At 52.7% G+C, this 27891-nt stretch overlaps 1 protein-coding gene across 8 annotated transcripts; it reads left to right on the forward strand.

Moving 5' to 3' along the window:
• The first annotated feature begins 122 nt into the window (after positions 1 to 122).
• SSC5D (scavenger receptor cysteine rich family member with 5 domains) lies at positions 123 to 25942 on the forward strand. Of its 8 annotated transcripts, none has more exons than XM_041742888.1 (14): positions 123 to 1045; positions 1553 to 1579; positions 1853 to 2161; positions 2369 to 2488; positions 2706 to 2819; positions 3209 to 3517; positions 5481 to 5798; positions 6064 to 6240; positions 7984 to 8301; positions 9724 to 10332; positions 10404 to 10721; positions 10841 to 11008; positions 19502 to 19666; positions 24209 to 25942. In XM_041742888.1, exons 1-14 carry the CDS (start codon positions 1021 to 1023, stop codon positions 25870 to 25872), a joined length of 4641 nt encoding a protein of 1546 aa, XP_041598822.1. In that variant the 5' UTR covers positions 123 to 1020; the 3' UTR covers positions 25873 to 25942. The 8 variants fall into 8 exon arrangements, with proteins under 8 accessions (XP_041598822.1, XP_041598824.1, XP_041598823.1 ...); XM_041742890.1 differs by having other exon boundaries at positions 19550 to 19666; XM_041742889.1 differs by having other exon boundaries at positions 10407 to 10721.
• The last annotated feature ends 1949 nt before the right edge of the window (positions 25943 to 27891 follow it).

Raw genomic sequence — 27891 nt, forward strand, 5'->3', positions numbered from 1 at the left:
CTCTCTCTCTCTCTGATGTCTTTTCCAGTCTGTCTCTGACTAGCCTCCCCACTCTGTCTGGCTTCTCCTTTTCCCTGACTTGACATTAATTGTTGCTGGGGGTGCTGGACAGGGAGAAGGGGAGGCAATGAGCTCACGGCAGCCCCACTCCCTGCCAGCCCTCTGACTCATGCTCCCCATTACCGAATTTTTTCCGCCTCACAGCTGCCTGGTGCTGAGTGGGGGGCGGGGGCAGGGTGTGTGTGTGTGTGTGTGTGTGTGTGTGTGTGTGTGTATGTATGTATGTAGTCCCCTCCCTCAGCCAAGACTCAACCCTTAGTCCTGCTGGCCCCTTCCACCCCAGTTTCCCCAGGGTTCAGCCACTGCTCCCTCAGACGGGGGACTCAAGGCTTTGCATTCAACCCCACCAGGGGGAACCCACAGGGCTTCCTCAGTCTTCCTTCCCAATCCAGGAAGTCCTTCCTGGTTTCTGGCTCTGAGCCCTCTTGCTGCTGAACTGTGAGCCCCAGCTGCACCAGGTCCCCAAACCCCATCTCTCAGTCTGCTCTACCCCGGAGTTGCCATGTTCCCTGGCTGGACAAGAGGCAGACGGGTGGGGTGGGTGCTTGTGCGTGCCCCTGTGGGTCCCAGCAGCCTCCAGCCCGCCCTACCCTATGCATCTCTAAGCACAGCAGGGCGACCAGCCTGGAGTCTCCCTGGCTCCCTGTGGGAGTTTGCAGTTGGACACCCTCCCTCCCCTCCACCACCACCCCCCTCCTCCCCAGATCTCATCAGCTGGCCAGCCCCCTCCCTGCCCCCACTCCTGTCCCCTGCTGCCTCCTCGGCAGGCAGCCTCTCTTCTTTCTGGCAGAGCGTCCAGCCACTGCCTGCTCCTCCCCGGTCCAGGGCTCCTCTGGCAGGCGCTTCCCTCCCTCCCTCCTTCCCTCCCTCCCTCCGGTGGCGGGTATCGGTGGCCGCAGCCTCCTCCCCTCTCCTGCTTGCGTCCCCTTTCACCCCGTTCCTGCCCTGGACTCTGCAAACATGAGGGTCTTGGCCTGCCTCCTTGGTGAGTGACCCCTTCTCCTTGGGGACTTGGGGACCTCTGACCCCATATACTTAAGCAACGCAGACTTCCGGGGCCGTGTCCCCGGTGCTTGGGATAAGGGACATCTGGTCCTCGTCTGGTCCCCCAAGGGACCCAGCCTTCTGCACACCCAGTCCCACCCTCCGAGGACCCCAGGGACCTACCCGTCCCTCCACCCCAACCAGCCCTGACCCTGGGGGGGGGGTCACACACCATTTGACCCTGACTGGGTCCCTGGGGAGCACAAAGGGCCTGGCTCCCAGCCCTGACCAGAGGCATGTGGGGCCCCGCCTGTCTCAGGGACCTGAATCTTGCCCAGAGTCCTGCCTCCCAGCAGTGGGGTTTCTGGTTTAGAGGTGTGCAGCTATGTGTGTGTGTGTGTGCGCGTGCGTGCGTGCACAAGGGGTATGTAAGACAAGGGGCCTGCCCTAGAGAAAGCACCCTTTCCAGCCTGCCCTCACTCTACCCTACCTCCAACCTCCCTTCCAGTGGCTCTGATGGGGATCCAGGCTGTGGGTAAGTGGCCCCGAGCACCTCTGTCTGGCCTCGTCCAGCGCCAACCCACCCCTATCCTGCCGCTGCCCATGCACTTATGACCTCGGGCACTCTCCCCCTCAGAACTGCTGGCCAACCAACCTCCTACTTCCTACAGAGGCCAGAGCTCTCCTGGGGACCCAGAAGTCGGGACCCCCATCAGCAGCGAGGGCGGCTGGCCTACCAAACCCTGCCTGGGGCCCCGGGCCTTCCAGATGTCATAGCCTTTCCTTTGTCATTCCCCCCCCCACCCAGAGCGGCTGCGTCTGGCCGACGGTCCCCATGGGTGTGCAGGCCGCCTGGAGGTGTGGCACGGCGGGCGCTGGGGGACAGTGTGTGATGACGGATGGGACCTGCGGGACGCTGCCGTGGCCTGCCGGGAGCTGGGCTGCGGGGGTGCACTGGCCGCCCCAGGAGGTGCCTTCTTTGGGGAGGGTGCGGGCCCCGTGTGGCTGAGTGAGCTGGCCTGCCGGGGCAGTGAGGGACAGCTGGAGCTCTGCCCCCACCGGGGCTGGAAGGCCCACATTTGTTCCCATGAGGAGGATGCGGGCGTCGTCTGTGCAGGTGAGAGGCCCTTGACCCTTTGTGGTGGTGGTGGGGCACTCCTCCAGATGTGACCTAGGACTCCTGGCACCCCCACCCCCTGTTGCCCACTCCAAAGAAGGTGTCTCCCTCCAGGACTCCCACCTTATCACAGCCTGGGGCTTGGGGGGGCTGTGCCTGCCCCACTGGGGGCCTGCCCCCTCCCACAGCTCCTGTGGTGTCCCTCAGGTCAGCGTGTGGCCAACTCAAGGGACGGGGACGACCCACCATTGATCCTGGAGGGGGACCCCTGGCCAGGGCTGTCTGGGGAGCTGAGCCCTGGCTCTGAGGGGCCTCCTGTGACCCACGGTGAGCCCACCCCAGCCCCGCTCTCTCTCCTGCTTCTGGCTGAGGGAGAGGGGTCTTTGGCACTAACGTCTCCCAGGGAACAGACAGTGGTGCTGCCTTCACCACCTCAAGAAACCCCCGTCCCAGTCCCCCGAACATCCTTGGGGGCTCTCAGGCTGCTCAGCGTGGTCCCCCAGGTGGGAGGATGAGCAGCTCCTGACCCGGCTCTCCCTCCCAGGCCCCCGCCCAGCTGGGACCCCACAGAACAGCTCCAGGAAGAAGAGCCCACGGCCACTCAAGCAAGCCAAGTCCACCAGGGCCCCTCTGTTGACTGCTGGAGCCCCCCGACAGGGTATGTTCCCTGCACACCTCCCCTTCACAGACCTAGACGGCGTAAGACCCTGGGCCCAGGCTGGACCAACCCGGGCACCCCCAGCCGCCCTCCTCTTAACCACCCCTGGCAGGACTCTAGCAAGCACGACATCCCTCAGGGATTCAAACAGGCCCCAGCTCCTGGGTGCCCCCACCCCACTGACCAGGGGACCCAGGAGGCCCCTCCCTGGACTGGACACCCTGCCCCGGGGGGATCCTGGCACTCCTCTCTAGGGCAGGTGGATCGCAGGCCACTGCCCCCTCTGGGCATCAGTTTTCCCAGATGGAAAACCAAGGGTGTTGAGTCTGCTTTTCCCGAACTGCCTCACACGACTCACTCCCACCCCCGCCCCGCCACTCCCCCTGCAGAGCGGCTGCGCCTTGTCTCGGGCCCCCACGGGTGCTCCGGTCGCCTGGAGGTGTGGCACGGTGGGCGCTGGGGGACGGTGTGCGATGACGGATGGGACCTGAGGGACGCCGCTGTGGCCTGCCGGGAGCTGGGCTGTGGGGGCGCGCTGGCTGCCCCAGGAGGTGCCAGATTCGGCCCAGGCTCAGGGCCCGTGTGGATGGATGATGTGGGCTGTGGAGGCGGAGAGCAAGCTCTGCGGGACTGTCCCCGAAGCCCTTGGGGTCGGAGCAATTGTGACCACAGCGAGGATGCAGGGCTGGTCTGCACAGGTATGTCCACCACCTTCCAGATCCCTCTGCTGGTGCTGTGGCCCTGCCCCTCGCACCCGCACCCCTGCAGTCACCACACCTGCCCTACAGACTCCCCTCCCTCTTCTTCCTTTGTTCTTCTTTTCTTTCCTCCCTCCCTCCCTCCCTCACTCTCTCCTCTCCCCTCCGCTCCGCTCTGCTTCCCTCTCCTCTGTCCTCTTCCCTCCCTCCCTCCCCACCTTTTCCCTGTGTTCCTTCTCTCCCTTCCTCCTCCTTTCCTATCCTCTGTCCTCTTCCTGGCCTACCTTTCCCTCCTCCCCCCTCCTTCCTTCCACAAATTATTTTTTTTAAGATTTTATTTATTCATACAAACAGAAAGACAGAGAGAGAGGCAGAGACACAGGCAAAGGGAGAAGCAGGCTCCATGCAGGGAGCCTGACATGGGACTTGATCCTGGGTCTCCAGGATCATGCCCTGGGCTGCAGGCAGCGCTAAACCGATGTGCCACCGGGGCTGCCCCACCTTCCACAAATTCTTAAGAACCATTCTGGCCTGGCACAGACATAGCCTGAGACCCAGTCCTCACTCTCATGGATCTGACTGGGTCTGCTGCCGGACCCAGCAGGCACAAGGCAGCAGCAGTAGCAGCCCACAGCTGTAAGTGAGAAATTATGAGGGCAGCAGGCAGATAGGGGGTGCACACCAGACAGGGGGGCAGGGGGTGGGATAGGCTTAAGCCGACTCATGTGAAGGGGAAGAGGACAATGTCTCTGCTCTGTGCCAAGCAGCGTGCTGGGCACCTCCCCTGCTGTCTCTGAACCTCACCCCCATGTGGACGGCCGCTGGGGTGGGTGTTCTCACCCATCTTCACAGGTGTGGAAACAAGGTTCAGAGAAGTAACCCTAATAACCCAGGTTGCAGACTTAGCCCCGGACCCAGAACTGGGCCAGCCGGGCCTGTCCCATTGCACAGACAGATGTGCTGTGCCTGCGGGGATCTGAAGCACAGGGTGCGGAAAGGTGGAGACACCAAGGCAGGGGCACCGGGCAGCAGACCAGGGACAGTGAGGGTGGCTCCCCCATGTGCCCTGGGGTAGGCAGCAAGTAGGGGCAAAAGTGGGGCCTTCAGAGCCCAGGTCATGGGAGATGAATTGAGGCACCAGAGAGGGCTAAGCTGCTGGGGAAAAGAAGTGACACCTCCTGTTGAGGTGTCAGGGTGTAGAGGGAGCTCGGTGCCTTAACGACATCTTTAATTCCCAGAGCAACCCCATAAGGGAGCTCCTCATCGACAATGAGGACATGCAAACACAGGCAGGTCAGACCCTTCTCTGGTCATTTTTTTTTCTCTAGAGCACTGACGGGTGATTTTGCTCCCCCCTCATATTGGGGGGTAGAAAGATGGCCTCTCTACTCCCCAGTGGTGACCCAAGTCTCACCCCAGACTCAAACAGAAATGTACTCTAAAACCCACAGGGAGTTAGTATGCAAACTAGTGATTCTCCACAGAGGGGGTTAGGATTCCCTTTTACCCAGGGGACATTGGGCAAAATCTGGTTGTCACGCTGTAGAGGCTCACATCTGGGGAATGGCGCCCAGGGATGCTGCTGGACATCCTCTGGTCACAGGATGCCCCCCCCCCAGCAAGGAATAACCTGTCCCCCCATGTCAGAGTGCTGAGGTGGGAAAGCCCTGCTATACAGGCCTGAGGCAGGCAGCTGGGGAGTGGGATCAGGGCCAGTATCCCCACAGCTTGCCACTGGGGAGGCAGGGGCGTCGGGAGGTGGACAGACAATATATGGACTCTTGGTGAGTGACTTCCAATCTCAGAGCAAACAGAAGGGGGAATGTCTGCTGTCCAGCGTCATCATGGGCACGAAGCCTGACCCCGTGAACAGCTTAGTATGTGAGCGTGTGTGCTAGCTTCCTGCATAGGGAGTACACACCGCAGCCTCCCCGTCTGTTACCCCTCTTCTCCCCACATCCAGGCCCGGCCCCACGGCTCCGCCTGGCTGATGGTCCCCATGGGTGTGCGGGCCGCCTGGAGGTGTGGCACGGCGGGCGCTGGGGGACAGTGTGCGACGATGCCTGGGACCTGCGGGACGCCTCTGTGGCCTGCTGGGAGCTAGGCTGCGGGGCTGCGCTGGCTGCCCCCGGAGGCGCCTTCTTTGGGGAGGGGGCTGGGCCCATCCTCCTGGACGACCTCCGGTGTCGGGGTAACGAGACGGCCCTGCGATTTTGCCCAGCGCGGCCCTGGGGCCAGCATGACTGCCACCACCGGGAGGACGCGGGGGCCGTGTGTGATGGTGAGGAGGACAAAGGAAGAGGCTGGGGATGTGGGTGCTCTAGAGCCTCAAGTGGAGGCATGAGAAGTGGGGAGCTGGTGTGGTTTTGCAACGTGTGCCCCATGTGCCACTCCATCCCTCTGTCCTGACTGCCTGCTTGCCCCACTTTGTCCTCAGCCTGAGACCTCAGTTGGCATCCATAGTCCCAGGATGAGGGTGTGGGGAGCTGTCCGGCATTACCGCGGCAGTGGTGGTCACCTCTTCCCCTGTCCCTGCGTACCCCCAGGTATGCCTATTGGATACGTCCCTCCCACGGCCCCGGCAGTGGACAGCAACCACTCTTTGCCCAGGGAGGCAGCATCCCGGCCCCCAGGCCCCGCAGGGAGCCAGGCCCCAGGAACCGCCGGCATCTCCCCTCCTCCTGCCTCCCCCACTGCCCCTCGGGAGCCTGGACCAGAAGCTGGTGAGTCTCTGTCTCCCCAAGAAAACGGAGATTTACCTGCTGCTTCCTCCCCCTTAGCCAGCCCCAGACACCCCTTCTCCCTGCTCAAAGACTGTCTCATCAGGGCAAGGGCCAAGGGTGGAGGAGAGAACAGAGCCCTGCGTCTGGAAGGGTCCGTGCTCAGTTAAATGCTCTGCTGTTGCCATTGTGAAATGTGTAGTTTTGGGGAGGCTGTCTCCTCACAAAGACCAAAAGGACTGGATCAACCATAGTTGTCATTTTTAAAACATGGGCCTTGATATCATTCAGGTGCGGTGTGGCCTACAGACAAAATGGGACTGCCGCTGGAAAGAGACAGTGTTTCTATCTCACACAGTTGAGGGGCCACATGGGGAAGCAGCAGGGGGCTGGCCAGGGGGCGGGGGTGGGGGGCCGCAGACAGAGGCCTGACTGTTGCTTCTGTGGGAAGGAGCAGGTGAGGTCAAGTAGCAGGCTCAGGGTCAGCCTGCGAGCTGTGGGGTTCAGGGGCTGCCCCTGGTTGTCGGGTGCCCGGCTCTGGGGGCTAAGGGCAGGTAGACAGGGGCCCCGAGTGTGAGTCCCACGAAGCAGGTGGTGGTGGGGCGGCTGGGATTGGCTGGTGTGCACACAGAAGGCCTGCTCTGGTGTTTTCCTGCCTCTAGGAATGAGCTGTCCCTGGGGAGGGTGGGCAGTCTCCCCAGGGTCAGTGAAGCCCCAAGATGGCAAAGCATCAGAATGTAGACAAGGGAAACACGCTGTTAATGCAGCTGTCGCTCACGGGTGGGAAACCTGTTCTTACCAGGGCCTCGCTCCTCACCTTTCCCAAGTCTCCTAGCACCGCTGGCTTATGTGTGACCAGTACTGTTGCAGGCACTCTGTGTGTCTTCCTCAGGTGACGCTCCCGGCCCCGCGGGCCGCAGATGCTGTCTGGTCTCTGTGTTATGGAGGAGGCCACGTGACTATAACACGGGCAAAGTCAGGACTCTAGTGAAAGTACCTTGCCCCTGAGCCCACATTCTCTTTTGTGCTCACTGGGGTAACATGTACGTAATGTAAAATTGGCCATTTTAGCTGCTTGTAAGTGTCCGGTTCAGCGACATTAAATACACTCATGAGGTAGGGCAGCCACCACCACCTGCCTGTAGAACTTGGTCGTTACCCCAGGCTGACCCCCCCTCGCCTCCAGCCTCTGGCACCCAGCGTCCTTTCTTTCTCTATGGATTTGACTCCTCCAGGGCTCTCCTGCAAATGAAATCCCCCAAGATTTGTGCTAACGTGTCTTCTAGGTTCATCCACGCGGCAGGTGGCACAATTCCCTTCTTCGGGTTTCATCATGCGCGTATGCCTCATTTTGCTATCCCTCCATCCAGTGCGGATACTGAGGCTGCCCACCCCCTGGAACCCTTTAGCTACTGTGAAGAGTGTGAGGAACATTTGTGTGCGAGTTTCTGTCTGAATAGCTATTTTCACTTTATTTGCCATATGTCCTGAGGAGTGGGATTTCCACATCATAGAGTAATTCCGTGTTTAACTTTTCGAGGCAACCAGACCACACCAGACTATGGCTCATGCCTAATGCAGAGAGCGGCATAGCACAGGCCTCGCTCAGTGCTCAGTAAATGCCTGCTGCCAGGACAGATGGATATGAGAAAGCCAGATGGACAAACGGGTGGATGAATGCAAGGCAAGTGGAGGGACTCAGAGAACCTAATGACTTCCTAATTATTTGGATCTCTTCCACCGTAGGGTCCCCCCAACTTCGCCTGGTGGCAGGGCCCAGCAGGTGTTCAGGCCGGCTAGAGGTGTGGCATAGTGGGCGCTGGGGGACGGTGTGTGACGACAGCTGGGACCTACAGGACTCCGCTGTGGTCTGCCGGGAGCTGGGGTGTGGCAGAGCTCGGCAGCAGGACCCCGCAGCTGGTCACTTTGGCTGGGGGGCTGGCCCCATCTGGCTGGACGACGTGGGGTGCCTGGGGACTGAGGCTTCACTCTTGGACTGCCCCGCTGCACCCTGGGGGAAGCACAACTGTGCTCACAATGAAGACGTTGGAGTCACCTGCACTGGTAAGGAGACCCTGACCACCTGTTGGCCCTAGAGGCCTTCCTGGAAGAGGGAGTGAGACCTAACATCCATACTAACATCTCCTAAGCCCCTTCCCTGGGCTAGCAGTTTTCATACACGTGACGACATTCACGCCTCACAAGAAGGATGTTGGTGGACATTATGTTCATTTTACTGAAGTTGAGGCACAAAGAGGTTAAGTAACTTGCCCAAGCTCACACAGAAATAAGTGGCAGGGTTGGGGTTCTCTCTTCTCTCATCTGTTCTCCCCAAGATAAAGGAAGTGAAGATAAGGGCACGGGGAGATGGTGAGAAGCCAAAGTGGGGGCCACCTGCAGTAAGCACAAGCGTTGTGTTTGTCGTTCATTTGCTAACATTTATGGAGTGCCAGACACTGAGCCAGGTGCTGGGGCCTGAGGATGCAATGAACCCAGTCCCGGGCCTTGGGAAGCTCACAGCTCATGGATGGACAGAGATGCACCAACAAATCACTGCAAACCTATGCGACATGTTTTCATTTGCAAGGTCTCCAAGACCAACCTCAGGTTCCATAATTTTCTAGAAAGACTCAGAAAAATCGGAACAGCCATCCTAAAAACTAGTTGAGAGAAGAGGCACAGAGGCAGGTTCAGGAGAGAACTTCATGGAGTTTCCAGCCATTCTCTCTTGGGGAGCCATGCAGAGAGCACTCAGTTCTCCCAGCAGCAACATGTGAAAATGCACATGCTGTACTGTCAAACAGGGACGATCCCCTAGCCTTGGTGCACAGAGTTTTTATAGGAGCTGGGTTATGAGCTACAGCTGCCTGCCCACTGGCTGTCCATAAGTCACAATGTTGGTACCAACTATCTGGGGAGCCCCAGGAGCCAGGGGCAAAGGGCCAAACTTTTCTTTGGGAACAGTTGCTAATCAGAGAGATGTGACGCAGTGGTGGCCCACATGATGGAGTCACTGAAGCTAAGGCCCTTTCCCCTTCCTCCTGAGGCCATGGGAACCACCAAAGGGTCTTAAGCTGGGGAGTGACCCATCAGACCTGGTACCACTCTGGTAATTGGTGATAGCTGGACAGGGAGAAGGAGAGACCGTCAGAAGTTATAGGAAGTGATGCCATTGTGGCCAGTGAGATGAAGAGGACAAGTCCAATGTGGGATGGGAAAAGAGCATCAGTCACATCACAGTTGTGAAAGCCAAGGAAGCAGGAAGTGGTGTCAGGTTTGGCTGGCCACAGTATTGCCAGGGTCTGGCACAATACCTGGGTCATAGAAGATGCTCAATAAATGTTGATGACATGAATGAATAAATGAATAACGAATGAATGAGTGGAAACTTGGTGATTTTGCAGATGAGAGAAGGAGGGATCTAAACGGGCAACCTTGTCATTAGGATGTCTGCCATCTTCCCTGTCCTCTCCTCCCATCTTCCAGAAACCTCTGGCCTGGACTCTATCTCAGACCCCTTCAGTTGGAGCTGGATCCCTGGCCTGGGTAGAGATCCGGATGCCTGGCTCCCTGGGGAGCTCGCCACCAAGCCGCCTGCAAGGCTGACCCCCAGTGTTCCTGAGAAAACCACTACCAAGGCCCCAGGGAAAACACCCAAGAGTACTAAGAAGTGGGTGACCAAAAATGCAAGGAGACCAACCACTCAGCCCCCTGTGATGCCAACCACTAAACACTCCAGGGTCCTGGGTACCCAGAGGCCCCCAGAACTGACCTCATGGCCCACTACAACCCTGACCACTGAGGCCTCCCGGAGAACAGTTTCTGAGTCTACTGCAAAGCTGACCACTGAGGTCCCCCACAGGATAACCCCACATACTACTGCAACACGGACTCCCCGGACCCCCCGAGAGCGGACCTCTAAGACTGTGGCAACTTCAACCACTCGAGGACCCCAAGAAATGGCTTCTGAGGCCATGGTGAAGCGAATCCCTCTGGATTCCATGGATCCATCTACTGAGACTCCTGCACAAGGTTCTCCAGAGTCATCCAAAGACCTAGCTCCCTCCCCCACTGGGGGCACTGCTGGGGGATCAGGTGAGTGGAGGGAACATGAAGAGGTGAGGCTGACCCCTCTTTACCCCTCCTGACTTGGGGTCTTCTACCAGCAGGCCCGTTCCGGGTGCGTCTGGCCGACGGGCCCAACCGGTGTGCTGGCCGGCTGGAAGTGTGGCATGCTGGGCGCTGGGGGACAGTGTGCGATGACAGCTGGGACCTGCGGGACAGTACCGTGGCCTGCTGGGAGCTGGGCTGTGGAAGGGTCCGGCCGCGAGTGGGCAAAACCCACTACGGCCCCGGGACTGGCCCCATCTGGCTGGATGACGTGGGCTGCAAGGGAATCGAGGCCTCGCTGAGTGACTGCCCTGCTGGGGCATGGGGCCAGCACAACTGTGACCACGAAGAAGACGTGGGGCTCACCTGCACTGGTACTGGGGATGGGGTGGGGGACCTAGAATCACTCCAGGAGATTCTGGAAGGGTACTTTGGAGTGGCAGCATGGACCTGAGACAGGGCGGGGATCAACCTAGGATTCACTTTCTCCCAGGCTACGCAGATGAGGATGATTATCCCCCTTGGACCTGGGATCCCACCTCGGGAGAGGACCTGGCCAAGGGGACCACCACTGCAGGGGTACCTGGACACACACTCTCCTGGAGCTCCACCAAGAGCCCAGGGGCCCCCTCCCCAGCGACAAGGCGTCTTCCGGACACAGGTGAGGTGCACAGCCAGGGTGAGGATGGGACCCCCACCAACCTGTGTGAGCCTCCTGGCGGGCCTTCCTGAGACCCCAAAGTGAGCTGGCCTGTGTGCTGGAGACTGTGGACAGGTCACCTCCAGAGACGCTAATATGTTCCATCCTTGGGCTCTCCTCAAGAGCCTCGAGGAGGAAACCCCTGGGTGTCTCTGAGAGACCAGGCTCAGCATGGCCTCAACCCACAGTCCTCCCGCAAAGTAGCGGTGATCACCCAAGGCTGGGCCCCTCCATCCAGAACCCCGAGACCCCTTTAGCTGGCCCAGGTCACCATGTCATTCCCCCAGCCCCATACGGTTTGGCCCTGGCCCCTATCTCGCAGCCGCTTAAGTGTCCTTGCACTCCTGTGGCCATACCCGGCCCCTGAGCCCCAACCCTCCTGCTCCATTACCTACTCTCCCTGGCTTCTCCACGGCGTCTCCACGGCCCTGCATCCCTGCGCGTGCTCTTGCAGGCTTCTCCACAGGCTCCAGGCCCCGCGTTCCTGCGCATGTCTGTCTGCGTTGCATGCGCGTGCTCTCGCGGGTGTCTCCTGGCTCCCGCGTCCCTCTGCATGCTCTCGCGTGTTTCTCCACAGGGTTTCCCAGGCCCTGTGAACCTGCACATGCAACCCTGCGCATGCCCGTGCTCTCACGGGTATCCCTGCGGGGTCTCCCAGGCTCCACGTCCCTGCGCGTGCTCTCGCGGGTGTCTCTGCGGCGTCTCCGGGCCCTGTGTCCTTGAGCATGCGCATGTGTGCCCACGCGCGTGCGCGGCTCTTTCATCGTCTCCCACCCACCTCACATCTCCGTGGCTTTCCTGTTCTCGTGACCCGCTTGTCTGTCACCCTCGCCCTCGTATGCTTGCATCCAACACACCCTCCTAGTGTCCCCGTTCTCGTTTTCCCACGGTCGACACCTCTACCCTCCCCTGCTCTGGCTCTGCCTCCTCCTCCCTCCCAACCCACTGGTTCTCAGGTTCTCAGGTTGGCCCCCTCCGTGCCCAGCTGTCTGCCTCCCCCCCTCCCCACCCCAGGCCGCTCGTGCTCCTTGTCACCCCAACGTGCTTCGCACGGGGAATCTTTTGCCTTTCCTCACGACTGTCTCTTCCTGGCCCCGCCTTTTCCGTCCAGCCTGCTACACCTGCTTTCCCCCTCACTGCCCTCTCCCATCCCCTGAAGGGTCCACTTCTACCTGTTGCCCCACGTCCCTCAGCTCATCTCCTGAAAGACTCGGCAGCCTCAGGAGCGGCTTCCCGCCCCTTGGGCTCTTTTCCCGCCTTTTTCCGGTGGTCAGCGTGCACGCGCACTCCGCGGCCCTCGGGAGAGGCGGGCCCAATCAGCCTCCTGCCTTGTGACAGGAGAGGCGCGCCGCGCCCCCTGATTGGCCGGTTGAACCACGCCCACGTTAATAAAAGCCCGGTAGGGACCCGTGGGCTTCCAGAACTGTGAGGATGGGCTTCTGGTGCGGTAAAGGGAGGGGAGGAACGGGCCGAGGGGCCGCACACTTAGACTGGGGGACATGGGGTGTGAGGTAGGGCCCGTCCTGCACATTTTTCCAAAGTGCTGCTCCCGGGTGCATAGTGGCCAGGGTTCTACAGCTTTCATGCTCTGCAACTCGGTGCAGATCCCTGCCTATCCTCTAGCGCCCTCTCGTGGCGGAAACGGTCAGACGCTGGGCATGGAGTTCCTGGGGTGCGGATGATGGGAGGCCATTACGTGAGCTCAGAGAAGTGCAGAATTGCGAACCACACAAGAGAAATCTCGGGATAGTCTCAAATGCAGTAATAAGGAGCCCAGATAGAGAGTGAGAGAAAGGTCAGACGTGAATTGTTATCCTCACTGCAAGGTGACCCTAAATAAAATGACCCCACTTCTTTGGGCCTGTTTCTTCTACTGGAAAAGCAGTCCAGAAAAGCTCACTTATTCTGGGCTGGGCATACAGGATTCCAGCAACCAGGAGACATAGGTTGTTATTAACGCCCGTGTTTCAGGTGGGGGAAAAATTTGACTCAGAACTTCAACTTAGGAGCCACTATGGAGAGCTAGCTTACATGATTTCACACACATTTTGCTCGTTGAATTGGGAAAGATAACAATTACTGAACTAATTATCAGTGAGTTCCTCAGTCCAATTCCTCGGCTTCCAGTTGTGGCTCCATCAAGATTAGAACTAGCTGGGTGGGATCCCTGGGTGGCTTAGCGCTTGCCTTTGGCACAGGGCGTGATCCTGGAGTCCTGGGATCGAATCCCACATTGGGCTCCATGCATGGAGCCTGCTTCTCCTTCTGCCTGTGTGTCTGCCTCTTTTTCTCTCACTGTGTCCCTCATGAATAAATAAATAAAATCTTAAAGAAAAAGAAAAAAGAACTAGCTGGGTGACCTCCGGTTCCAATCCCATGAACAAAATGTGTGAGAAATAGTTTAAAACCACAGAACATTGGTGGTTAGAATTACTTACCGTAAATGAACAACAGCAGCTGCAGGATCTCAGGGGGAGGAGTTGTTATTTCTAGTAGAGCAATTAGGAAAAGCTTTGCAGAGGAAGTCGTATTATCCAGTGGCAGACACCAGGAGGAAGGGCTTTCTCAGAGGAGTGAAGGCTAGAGTTGAGGAAAGACATCGGTAGTCTAGGACATTGTCATTTCACTGGACCCTTAGCTCCATCATGCACTTAACTGTGTCAGTTTCTGTTACTACCATAATAATAACCACACATTTACCTCCTCAAAACAACATATTCACAGGTTCTGGGGATTAGGGCACAGGCATCTTTGGGGGAGCATTATCCTGTCTACCACCGAATCTGCTGTAGAGACTCAGTAGAGACTGACACAGTTGTTGAGTGAATGTATAGCTAGAGAAGCAAGAGGATTAGAAGGTTGAATTTTCACTTTCTAGTTCATTGAAGTAACATTTCTCAAGGTTTCTTGGAATTTGGAGACACAGATATTAACTTGTGTGTCAAATACCTGCTGTGTGGCAGCTATGAATACTAACCCCTGGGAACATAGCAGTGATAAGCAAGGGAAAGGGAGGCTGAGATTTACAATTTAGAATTGGATGGCAAAGGGGTGCCCTACTGAGAAAGTGCCCTTTAATTGATGACCTTCAGAAGGAAAGGGAGAAAGCCATACAGACATCTGATTGGAGAATGTTTAATACAAAGGGAACAGTGCATGCAAAGGCTTTGAGGTGGAAGTGTGCTTAGCTGGGTCAAGAAACAGCCAGGTCAGTGGGGCTGAAATGGAGTGGTTGATGGAAATGAGGGAAGGAGATGAGATCTGTGATGGGGAGCTCCGAGAGAACTAAAGGTGCTTTCCAGGCAGAGGGAGCAGCACATGCAAAGGCGCTGTGGTGAGACTTTGAAAGAATGGCAAGGATGCCAGCATGGCTGAAGCAGAGGAAGCCCGGCAGGGTGAGAGTGATAGGAGAGGGCTAGACTCTGAGTTTTATTCTATATGCAGTGAGAAGCCCTTGGTGGAGCATTTTGAGCTAGGAAGGATATGGTCACCTGTGCATTTTCAAAGCAGTCACTCAGAATGCCCCATGGGAAATGGATGGAGGAGCTAGAGTGCATACAGAGAGACCTGAGAGGTCTATGGGGAGATGATAATGGTCTCTGCCCAGGTGGTAGTGAAGACTGAGAGAGAAGTGGATTATGTAGCTGTATTCTGTGAATTGAGCTGATGGATTTGAGTGATGGATGTGAAGAGAGGGAGGTGGGAGATGGGGACCTACCTTTTACTGGATCAGGGAACACTGCAGCTGGATGCACAGGATCCACAGTGGGAATATTAGATCCATTGGTGACGTGTTTGACATACCCAAGTGGAGACATTAGCAATTCTGGAGCTCTGAGGAGTGCCTGAGCTGAAGATATAACTTGACAGGATGGAATTCCCAGCTGTGGGAATGGATGAGACTATGCAGACAGATAGCCATGTCTAATGGCCCTCTTGCACCCAGCCTGGAAGATGGGATGACTCTTGGATTTGAGCTGTTGCTGTATGTTATGGTTACATGAGGTCATGCAGAGGGGAGAGGAGCCAAGATTAAATGCAGGATTAAATTTAGATATTGGATGATAATATTGAATAATGGCTTGTATTCATTGAATACCCTCCATGTGTCAGGCACCATCTATCAGCATCACATGGTTTAACTCACTTCTCCTCCACCTTATGAGATGAGTACTGTCCTTAACACCATTCTACAGATAAGAAAACTGAGGTACAGAGAGGTCAGTACAGCAAAGGGCAGAGCTTGGATTCAAACTCCAGGATTTACACTCTTAACCACTCTAGCCACGGAGACAGGGAAGGAGCATATGACAGAATTAGCTCTGAAGAACTCAGGAAGCATAAAGCAGGGCATGAGTTCATTGAGGGGGAAAAAGAGTGGCCTTTGAATAAAATCCTGAAGAATAAATAAAAGCTCACTAGGGAAGGAGTGGGGTAAGACTTGGGAAATCTGTACCCCAAGGGAAAGAAGTCTCCATTTATTTAAAAAAAATTTTTTTTAAAGATTTAATTTATTTATTCATGAGAGACACACACAGAGAGAAGCAAAGACACAGGTAGAGGGAGAAGTATGCTCCATGCAGGAAGCCTGATGTGGGACTCAATCCTGGGACCCCAGGATCATGCCCTGGGCTGAAGGCAGGTGCTAAACTGCTGAGCCACCCAGGGATCCTCTATTTTAAAATTTTTTTAAAAAGATTTTATTTATTTATTTATGAGAGACACGGAAAGAGAGGCAGATACATAAGCATAGGGGGAAGCAGTCTCCCTGCGGGGAGCTTGATGTGGGACTCCATCCCAAGACACTGGGATCATTACCTGAGCTGAAGGCAGATACTCAACCATTGAGCCACCCAAGTACTCCAAAAGGTCTCCACTTACGACCAGGTAGACCTGCCTGGGTCTGAAGCCTAACACTGCACCTTGGCTGTGTACTTTGGGAATGTTCCTTGCCCTCTCTGGGTTTCACGTTGGTCATTTGTAGCAAAACAGCAGCTTCTCCACTCACTCTCTCCCCATAAAATTACAAAATGGCAGCTTTTCCACACACCCCCCCCCATGAGATTGCCAAAAATTGAAATGTCTGACAGCACCAAGAGTATGGGATAAAGGTGGGCATGAGAATCTGCACCTACTTAGGAGGACAGTTTGACAATATCTAGGGGGATGTATCTGCTTTCACAACAGTTGTACAATTAGGTATTGAGGAGTTCTCACTCATGAGCCCAAGGACACAAATTTCAGGAATTCACTGCAGCTGTATTTGTAACAGCAAAACATTGGCCACAGCCTAACCACCTAACAGCAGGGGCATAGAGGAATTAATAGCTGTGTATTCTTTATGACAGAATATTGTACAAAAGTTAAAAAGAACTAGAGATAGATATATTTAATTCAAAGAGTAAGCTTATCACATGCCAGGCTCTGAGACCCCATGGAGTAGATAGATACCATCATGGTACCCATTTTACAAGTGAGGAAACTGAGTCATGGAATAGTCCAGTGACTTGTTCAGCCAGCCAGGAAGGGACACACCTATAACCAAGCTGCAGAAAGACATATGCAGTATATATATGTTGATGTGCACGGTCTTCAACGTAGAAAGCTAAAGTATAGGGAAACAATATGGCATCAGAGAGTCCTTTGGGGAAAGGATGCAATTGGGCCTCATAGGGCCTGTAACTCTGCAATACCACTTCTTAAATTAAAAACACATATATATTTTTTTTTTTTTAAAAACACATATTTTAATTAAAAAAAATCAAATCAGGCAGTCCGGGTGACTCAGTGGTTTAGCACCGCCTTTGGTCCAGGTCGTGATCCTGGAGACCTGGGATCGAGTCCCAAGTCAGGCTCCCTGCATGGAGCCTACTTCTCCCTCTGCCTGTGTCTCTGCCTCTCTCTCTCTTTCTGTCTGTTTCTATGAATAAATAAATAAAATCTTTAAAAAAAATCCAATTGATCCCATGCTAGTGGACCATGAACAGTGGCCATATCTTAGAGCACATTCCAAGAACACAGAGACCCAAGGAGTATGCCTGCAATTGGTGGGCTGACTTTGTAGCAGCAAGAGACCTTCAAATTGTGTCCTCAGTGGAGTCCTCCTAAAACCCAGCATCTTGAAAAGACAGCTTCACCGCTGAGGAGTTTTTTCCCTCTATGCCCTGGGCTGCAGGCGGCGCTAAACCGCCACGCCACTGGAACTGCCCGGTTTTTAAAATTCTTAATGAGTATGACCACCAGGTAGGATTTCATAATTATCTTGTTGTTGTTGTTGTTAAGATTTTATTTATTTGCTCATGAGAGACACAGAGAGAGGTGCAGAGATATAGGCAGAGGGAGAAGCAGGCTCCCCGCAGGGAGCCCGATGTGGACTAAATCCCCAGATCCCAGGATCACACACTGAGCGGAAGGTGAATGCTCAACCACTGAACCACCCAGGCGTCCCTCATAGTTAGCTTCTTAAGGTACAGGGAAAGTATTTGTTTAAAAACGGTTAATAATAGGGAGACATGACTGAGGTATCTGCAATGCTGGGCATCAGGGTGAAAATTGACCCTTGTTCTATTCGAATGTAATATATTAGCAGGTGACAGAGCAAGGGATTTCTGCAACTGGGACAGCTAGTCACAGAGCTCAATGTGACCAGGACAAACATGCCTAGTGTGTCAGACACCAACCTGCCGGGTTTCACGTGCAGAGTGGGAAAATGTCTTTATGGTGGAGGAGGGGATTCCAGGTGGAGGTAACAGCAGGGACAAAGGCTAGATGTGAACACCTCAAGGTTTGGGGTCCAGTGGGAGCAGCAACACCATGTGGAAGGTGGCATGATAAGACGGTGCCAGAGAGGTGGGCAGGGATCAGTTAATGAAGGGAGATGAGGAATGTGGACTTTATGGTTGTACAACGTTGTGACTACACTAAAACCCATTGAATTATACACTTTAAGGTATGTGAATTATATCTCAACAAAGCTATTGCATGAGTTTTAAAAAAGATTTTATTTATTTATTCATGAGAGACACAGGCAGAGGGAGAAGCAGGCTCCATGCAGGGAGCCCAATGTAGGACTTGATCCCAGGACCCTGAGATCACAACCTGAGCCGAAGGCAGATGCTCAATCACTGAGCCAAGCCACCCAGGTGTCCCAAGCTATTGTGTGTGTGTGTGTGTGTGTGTTTTTAAAGATTTGTTAATTTACCTGTGAAAGAGAGAGAGAGTGTGTGTGCATGCACAGTGAAGAGGAGGGTCAGAGGGAGAAGGGAGAAGCTCTAGCAGACTCTCTGAGCACAGAGCACCATGTGGGACTGGATCCCATGACCCTGAGATCATGATATGAACTGAAATTAAGAGACGCTTAATCGACTGAGCCACCCAGGCACACAACAAAGCTATTATGTTTGTTTTTATTGGTTTTTATTTTTTAAAAAGATTTTATTTATTTGAGAGAGGGGGGAAGAGCACAGGGGAGAGGGAGAAGCAGACTCCTCACTGAACAGGGAGCCCAATGCAGGGCTCCATCCCAGGACCCTGAGATCACGACCTGAGCCAAAGACAGACATTTAACCAACTGAGCCACCGAGGCACCCCCAAAGCTATTGTTAAAATAAGTTTTTTTGATCCACCAAGTTAGAAGAATGAATTCAATTTTTCTATACTCCATATGTAAAATGGTATATTTTATATTTATAAAATGGTATATTTTATATTACCTGACCATTATATTAGCTGACCATTGAAAAACATAGGAGTTAGGGGCACTGACCCCCATGCAGTCAAATCTACATACAACTTTTGACTCCCTCAAAACTTAACTACTAATAGCATACTGTTGACTGGAAGCCTTACTGATAACATAAGCAACACATACTTTGTATGTTTTATATATATATGCACATAAGTAAAATACACTGTATCTTTGTAATAAAGTAGCCTAGAGGAAAAAATTTGCTAAAAGGAGGAGAAAATACAGTACTGTACTATATTTATGGGAAAAATCCACATATAAGTGGTCCTGCTCAGTTTAAACCCATGCTATTCAAGGGTCACTGTATATTATACACTTATATGTAATATAAAATTGTCATCATGTAGAGATTATCCAAGTGCATTAATCCAAAAAACAGGGGGAAATAGTATGGAAGTGTTCCTGGTAGTTCATTAATAAAGATATTATAGGTGTTTTTTTTTTTTTTTTTCTCTAGGGAAAAATAAAGAATGAGTGGGGGCACGGACTTCAGGACATTTTTCTTAGTTTATAAACTGGTTTAGTTCCAGTTTCTATTACTGGTAGTTGAGAGCATCTCAGCTGAGTCACCAGGATGGCTGTGAGGTAAAGGAGGAGATTGGGGTAGTGGTCCAGTTGAGACAGGATGAAGCCTGAGTTGGGGTCCAGGAAGAACAGAGGTTCAAAGTCAAGGGAAGCGAGACTCAGTTCTCCCTGTATCTCTCAAGGTTATGAGGATAGTTATGAGCCTTCCCGGACGTGGGATATACTTTCAGGAGGGGCTCTGCCCAAAGGGACACCCACAGGAGGCATACCTGGACCCACTTTTACCACTGGCACCACTCGGAGCCCAGGCCATCCCTCTTCAACTCCAAGGATCCCTGGAGACACAGGTGAGGCATGTTGCTGTGGCAAGGCTACCAGGTTGGTTGTGTTGTGGGGTAGAGAAGTGGACTCTGAATTCCCCAGTGGTGACCCCACTCTTACACCAGAGACCCAACAGAAATATATCCTGAAACAAGGGGTTATAATCTACATCAATGGCCTTCAACTGGGAATAATTGGCAATATCTTTTTTTTAATAGTTTTTTTTTTTAAGATTTTATTTATTTATTCATGACAGACACAGAGAGAGAGAGGCAGAGACACAGGCAGAGGGAGAAGCAGGCTCCATGCAGGGAGCTCGATGTGGGACTTGATCCTGGGTCTCCAGGATCAGGTCCTGGGCTGAAGGCGGCGCTAAACTGCTGAGCCACTCAGGCTGCCCTAATTGGCAATATCTGAAGATGTTTGGGATTGTCATGACTTAGATGCTTGGGAGGCTACTAGAACTTAATTGGTAGAGGCCAGTGATGTTGTTACATATACTACTATACACAGGACAGTCTCCCACAGCCAAGAATCATCCAGCTCCAAATATCAACAATGCTCAGGTTGGGAAACCCTGACCTATATTCTGCAATTCACTCTGACAAATCAATGAAAAAAATGACAGGAAACCCTAGAAGAGAATGGGTAACAATTATGAGCAGGTGATTCACAGAAGAGAAAGCCTAAATGGCCAAGTATATGTAGAAACATTCACACTCATAAGGAATCAGAAATTCAAATTAAAATGATGACAAGCATGGACAATTTTTTTTTAAAGATTTTATTGATTTATTCATGAGACACACACACACACACACACACACACACACACACAGAGGCAGGGATGCAGACAGAGGGAAAAGCAGGCTCCGTGCAGGGAGCCCGACGTGGGACTCAATCCTGGGTCTCCAGGATCACACCCTGGGCGGCGGACGGCAGGCGCTAAACCACGGAGCCACCCAGGGATCCCCTTGTGTGTTTTTTTTTAATTTTATTTATTTATTCATGAGAGACACAGAGAGACAGAGACACAGGCAGAGGGAGAAGCAGATAAACAGGCTCCATTCAGGAAGCCCAATGCGGGGACTTGATCCTGGGACTCCAGGATCACGCTCTAGGCTGAAGGCAGGTGCCAAACCGCTGAGCCACCCAGGGATCTCTCTCTCTCTCTCTCTCTCTCTCTCTCTCTCTCTCTTTTTTCTTTAGAAAGCATGGAAAATTTTGAAAGGTAGGTAACAGCAACAGAAAGGTAGGTGGATGAGGATGTGGATATGGGCAGACAGACATCCCTACTGGATAGAGCTATGTGATAAAGACAATTTAGTGAAATTAAATATGATTGTAAATTATGACCCACTAATCTAGCTCCTGTATTCCAGGAAAATTCTTGAGCAGGGTTCTAAAGAAAACATATGAGGGTATTCTTTGAAATGTTGTGATATCAGGGAGTTGGAGGCAAGTTAAGTACCCAACAGTGAGTAACGAGAAATGCAGTGGGTACACATGATGGAACCCCATGCAGTAGCTAAAGCAATGACTAGCCTTACAGACTGCAACATGGGTCACTATAAACAAAATAATATGGAGGAAGACAGAGTGAAATTTCCAGTGATTTGCAGAAACTAAAAAACACAAAAATATGCATATTCTCCCTCTGCCTGTGTCTCTGCCTCTCTCTCTCTCTCTGTGTGACTATCATAAAATTAAAAAATATAAAAAAATAAAAAAAGGGATCCCTGGGTGGCGCAGCGGTTTGGCGCCTGCCTTTGGCCCAGGGCGCGATCCTGGAGACCCGGGATCGAATCCCACGTCGGGCTCCCGGTGCATGGAGCCTGCTTCTCTCTCTGCCTGTGTCTCTGCTTCTCTCTCTCTGTGTGTGACTATCATAAAATTAAAAAAATAAAATTAAAAAAAATATGCATGCACTTAATATATTAACATATATATATATATGCTTTCTATATTGTATAAGGTATAAGGACATACAAATCTTTAAGGACATATGTTAAATACATTAATGGAGGTGGCTGTGGGAGGAAGTGAGAGGGATGGAGATCAGGAAGGAAAAAGAAAAAAGAGACATTATAGAACTGTTGACAATGTACAGAAAAGCATGATTAGCTTAGCTCTTTGCATCTTGGGTCTGAAAAATTAAAAATAGTGCTCTAGGCAGGTAAACCCCTACAATATCTAAGCAAGATGAGATTCTTAAAATAATAACTAAACCAGTTAATATTTACTGAGCAATATACCATATGTTGGGTACTATTCTGAGCACTTTACATGTTACCCCTTTAACTTTCATAACATCTACAGAGCCCTATGATGTAGGTGCTAAATTATGCCCATTTCTTAGATGAGAGAAATTGAGGTACAGACATCAATGATTATGACAATATTAATCACAAAAATGCCTATTACATGCTAGGCACTGTGCTAAGTGCTCTGTACACACAGGAGCTCCCTGAATCATGACAGCTCTGCAAGCAAGGCACATTGGTCATCCACAAACTGAGATTCAAGGTAGTTAAATAACTTGTTGATGGTCACCCAGTTAGGAAGTGACAGAACTGGGGTTTAAGCCCAGGCAGCCTGGCTGGAGGCCAAGCCCTTTACTGAACCACTTCTCCAATGCTATAAACAAATGACAAGAACAGGATGCACATCAAAAATCCTACGAAGAACACCTCAATTCTTTGAAGCTGTACTATTCAATATGGTAGTTATCAACACAGGTGGCTTTTTTTTCTCAATATTTTATTTATTCATGAGAGACACAGAGAGGCAGAGACATAGGCAGAGGGAGGAGCAGGCTCCTTGTGGGAAGCCTGATGTGGTACTCGATCCCAGGATCCCGGGATCATGCCCTGAGCCAAAGGCAGATGCTCAACCACTGAGCCACCCAGGGGCCCCTCACAGGTTGTTTTTTTACTTTAAATGAATAAAACATTCTAATACCTGGGTGGCTTAGTCACTTAAGTGTCTGCTTTCAGCTCAGGTAATGACCCCGGAGACTCAGGGATCAGATCGAGCCCAGCCTCCAGGCTCCCTGTTTCTCCCTCTCCCTCTGCTCCTCCCCCCATTCATGCTCTCTCTCTTGCTCCCTTGTTCTCTCAAAAAAAAAAAAAAAAAAAATCTAGGAGTGCCTAAGTGGCTCAGTGAGTTAAGTGTCTGCCTTCAGCTCAGGTCATGATCCCAGGGTCCTGGGATTGTGCCCCTGAGCCCTAGGTAGTGCTCCCTGCTCAATGGGGAACCTGCTTCTCCCTCTGCCCCTCCTCCTGCTTGTTCTCTCTCTCGCTTGCTCTCTCAAATAAATAAAATCTTTTCTTAAAAATCTAAATAAATAAAAAATTTGAAAGATGAAACATTCATTTCCTTAGTTGGAGTAGCTACATTTCAAGTACTCAGTGGCCATGTGTATCATATCCATCACTGAGAAAGTGATACTTAGTGGTCTAGACACTGAATGCAAAGGACTTTGCTTCAGGCCTTCTCCCCACAATTTTCAAACTATATCGGTGCGACCTATGGCAAGTTACCTACTGTCTTGGCCTGGCCTGGCTTCCCTTATCTGCAAAAAGGAATAAAATTCGCATTTACCTAGAAGCTGGGCTAGGGAGGGGTTGAGCCTTCTTACTCTACTCAGGCCCTAAATGTAAGGGGCTGCCAAAACATTCAGTTATCAAGGTAAATAATAATATCTTTATACTTTTAAAAATAAAAATTAGGGGGATCCCTGGGTAGCTCAGTGGTTTGGCGCCTGCCTTTGGCCCAGGAAGTGATCCTGGAGTCCCGGGATCACTCCCGTGTAGGGCTCCTGGTATAGAGCCTGCTTCTCCCTCCTCCTGTGTCTCTGCCTCTCTCATTCTCTCTCTCTCTCTCTCTCTGTGTCTATCATGAATAAATAAATCTTTAAAAAAATAAAAATTAATGCAGAACATTCACAATGAACTAAATCTCAAACATTTAATATAACTAAAGGCAAGATCCCATCTTCCGCACTTGACTTTCCCTAGTCCTGGCCTGCTCAGATCCTGTCTTGGGTAAATTTTTGACTTTTTTGTTCACAGTGGATCTTTTGCAATAATTTTGTTTAAAAATGTGACGTAAAAATCTTGACTACTGAGATTAGGCTTAGAACCCTCCTCCATAAGCCCCCTCATGCCTCTGCACCTTCTGGCATCCCCCTCATCCCTCCATCTCCCCCGCATCCCCCCTGCCCTCAGCCCCTCCTGCATCCCCAGGTAAGCCTCTAGGTCCCTCACACTCCCGCATCTTCCCGCACGCTTCCACTACTCCCCCCTCACCCACGTTTGCACCCCCTCCAGCCATTGGCAGTACCACTCACCTCCCTGGCCCTCAGTGGACAACGCCAGGTGGCGCCTGGAGACATCATAGGAGGCGAGGAGGTGGGGCGCTGGGGCGGGGCGAAGTCTCCCGGCGACCCGTGACGTCATGAGGCTCTACGGCCTCCTGTTGGTCGGTTCCTCCCTGGAGGGGCGTGGCGGGCCGTGGGGGTAGGCGGGGCAAGCTGACCTCCGACATCTGTCTTCATCCTCCTCCAGGTTCCCCGAGGAAACCGTGGAGACTGTGGCCCGAGCGTCGGCCACAGCGTCCGCCACAGCGTCCCACAGCAGCCAGGACAGCGCCCCCTGCTCCTTCCTCAGCTCCCTCAGCCTCCCCAGAGCCCCCCGACCCACCGGTGACCTCCGACTCTGTACCAACGCTCATTCCCCAGGCAGCTTCAACACGGAAGGTGACCTCTGACCCTCCTGACACTTTGTCACCCAGATCAGACCTGGCCTCCCGGATGAACTCTGACCTTACCTCGATAACCCCTGGCCTCACTTTGTCCACCCCTGATGCCGCCGTGATTCCAGCACTGACACCAGATCTCTCACCCACCCCACTACCCACCTTGCCCAAAGAATTGACCTCTGGCCCCTCTGTGCCAGCAGTGGTGACCCACCTTTTTACTACCTCAGAACTGACTCCAGAATCTGACAAAACCCCAAATCTGGACACAGCTCCATACCCCAACACAGTTCCAGATCATTCCAGATCTCCAGACCCCTCCACAAGCCTCTACCCCACTGGCACCCTTCACTCTACCTTGAAATCTCACCCCTCCACCTCTCAACACACTACCATCCCTCACTCCACCAGGACCCCTCACTCTATTACACCCCCTCAACCCACCACAACCCCACAATCCACCATATTTCCTCAACCCACCACAATCCCACAACCCACCACAACCTCACAACCCACCACATCTCCTCAACCCACCACAACCTCACAACCCACCACATCTCCTCAACCCACCACAACCCCACAACCCACCACAACCCCACAACCCACCACAACCCTTCAACCCACCACAACCCCTCAGTCTACCGCCGCTCAACTGGCCACAACACCTCACCCTCTCACAATCCCTTACCCTGCTACGACCCCTCATTCTATCACCGCTACTCACCCTGCCATGACGGCTGACCCTACCTCAACCCCTATGATCACTATCAAGTCCACTCTAACTTCCTTGGGAACAGAACTCTTCTCTCCCACTCCAGCACCAACAGTCAAGCCTAGCTTCCACCCCTGGTTGACCTCCACAGGGGCCCTTCACCTTTCTACATCCCAGATGTCAAGCCTGGCACCTTTTCTAACCTCAGAGTCCAGCCGCTCCAGGCCTTCTCCAGCTCTAAGCATGGACACACTGTCTACTGAGGACTTCAAACCACCAAGAAGCCAGAGCCCCAGACCAACCCCACCACCCCCCCAAACCCCACACTCAGCCTCTGACCCTACAGTGACCTCTGACCTCCACCTATCTTCCATGGCCCACCCCTTGGATCAACCTCCTCCTGACCACCTCACCCCAAGGTCAAACCCTGGTCAGAGCCCAGACCCCCTTGGCCCATGTGTGGTTCCAACACCACCTTTAAGGGTCATGGCTTGTGAGCCACCTGCCCTGGTAGAGCTGGTGGCTGCTGTGAGGGACATGGGTGGCCAGCTGCAGAGGCTTACCCAGGTCCTGGAGCAGGAGCAGCAACAGCGCCAAGCCCTGGGACTGGGGCTGACCCAGCTGGTGGAGGCCACCCGGGGCCTAGGGCAACTGGGTGAGGTTGTAAAGAGACTGGCTGAGAGGGCCTGGCCCCCTAACACATTTGCACCAACCACCACCACCCCAGAAGAGGAAGAAAGGCCTCTGAGGGGAGATGTGTGACCCTATATGGGATTTGAGGGGCTAAGACACAGCCAACCAAAAAATTAAAACCAAAGTATCTAATTAAAAACAAGATATCAATGGCATTTGTGGGGATTTAGGGGAACTCCAGAGAGATGGAGTCACAAGATTGATCTTGGTTTGTGAATACCACAGGCATCATGCAAGGCAATGATGTTTATGGTGATGGTGTTGGTGATATGGGTGATGATCATGATGGTCATAGTGGTTATGGCTGTGAGAATGATGATGGTGAGTTTAATAATGGCAATGATAATGGTGATGATGGTAATGACAGTGGTGATAGTGATGTTGGTGAGGGAAGTAATGTTGACCATGGTGGTAGTGGTGATGATGACAATGGAAGTGATGATGATGAAGGTGATCATGGTCATAGGCATGGTGGTGATGATCATGGTGATGAAGACCATGATAGAGTTGGTGGTAATGAAGATGATGCCGCCATAGGCATTAATGCAACCCCGTGATGGCAAAAGTCTTTGCCTGGTTCACAGGTATTTGCCCAGCTCTTAGAACAGAGCCTGACACAGAGTGCACACTCCATAAATACCTTTTGAATGAATGAGTATGTGACAATAATAATAATGACTAAGAGTTTTGGGGTACTTCTGGGTCAGGGTCTGTTTTAAAGGCTTTATGTGCACAACGTCACTTTATCTTCATGAACACCTGCTGAGAAGGGTACTGTTACCACAGCTCAGCAGAGAAGGGGTGAGCTTTGGAGCCGGGCATGAACCTGAGCCACTTAACTGCTTGGTCTGAGTTTTTCCAGCCTTGAAAGGGGATCATAAGAACAAACTTCATAAAAAAAAAAAAAAAAAAAAAAAGAACAAACTTCATGGTTCGCTGTGCTGATTAACTGATAAATTAATATACATGTAAGAGAGCTTAGCACAGAGCCTGGCTGTCAATAAGTGCTCGTTATGTGATAGCTGTTATGTATTTATCTCCATTTTACAGATCAGGACACTGAGGTCCCAGGTCACCCAGGGAACATGTAGTGGAGCCATGATCAGTACCCTGTGATCTTGCTCAGAAGTCAGACTATCCTGGACTCCAGACCATGTCCAGGCGGTGGGACTCTGGTGGTTTGTTTCCTTTCCCTGAACCTCAGTCTCCCCCAAGGTATATGGGGATAGTAATAGTGCCTGCCTCTGGGGTGGTGATAGTTGTGAGGATTAGATGAGATAATGTGGGAAGGACAGAGCTCAGCAGATCATGTGCTCAGTTAACAAGAATATTCATGATCACTTCTTGACTGCTTTCCTGCACCTGACCCAGTGTGGCCTCTTAACACGGTAACACTCATCCTCACTACAGCCCTTTGAGGGGGGCACTTGATTCCCATTTCAGAAAAGACCTTGAAGCTCAGAGAGGGAAAGTTCCTTGCCTAAGGTCACACAGCAGCATGGGAACTCAAACCCAGAATAATATGAGGCATATGATCTTGCCCTGAGGTTCTACATTAAGACTCCCATGACGGCTCCTCTCTGAGTGACCTTGAGTGGGCCCCTTCCCCTCTCTGGATCTCCGCCTGTAAACTGGGGGCCATCTTAAAAGACCCCCAGCTCCAATTTCAGTTACTGTGGCCTCAGACAGGAGACCGTTCCCTCCTCCTCCTCTCCTCAGTCTGAAGCCTGGCTCAGAGGTCCTGGAAGGTCATGGAGCTGGCGCCCCCGCAGTCCTGCAAAGGCCAGCAGGGTCCAGTTACTTGTTGGGGGCAGGGAGGGATAATGTCTGGGGGTCCTGATAGATGGACTGTCTGCCTCCGCCAACAGGCAAAGGAACACGCACAGAATCCTGTTCCCTGGGTCTTACTAAGCCCCAGACTTAAAAAAAACTGCTGACTGGTAAACGGGGAGGGCTGAGGGGGCCCCTGCCTGCCTGCCCCTTGCCCTCCTAGGCAGTCAGGGGCTCAGAGGACAGCACACCAACCTGTAGGCCAAAGTTCTACTTTCCCATTTGCAGTTGAGAGCAGATGCACCCCAACTCTGGTTC

This window comes from Vulpes lagopus, chromosome 2 (genome assembly GCF_018345385.1).
Source record: "Vulpes lagopus strain Blue_001 chromosome 2, ASM1834538v1, whole genome shotgun sequence".
Lineage (NCBI taxonomy): Eukaryota > Metazoa > Chordata > Mammalia > Carnivora > Canidae > Vulpes > Vulpes lagopus.

What these genes read in the sequence shown, in the direction of transcription:
- SSC5D (XM_041742888.1), top strand. Translation starts at nt 1,021, where the DNA reads ATGAGGGTCTTGGCCTGCCTCCTTG. An exon ending in CGTGGGGCTCACCTGCACTG is followed by an intron (nt 10,722 to 10,840) that starts GTACTGGGGATG and finishes ACTTTCTCCCAG; the next exon opens with GCTACGCAGATGAGGATGAT. An exon ending in AAGGCGTCTTCCGGACACAG is followed by an intron (nt 11,009 to 19,501) that starts GTGAGGTGCACA and finishes GTATCTCTCAAG; the next exon opens with GTTATGAGGATAGTTATGAG.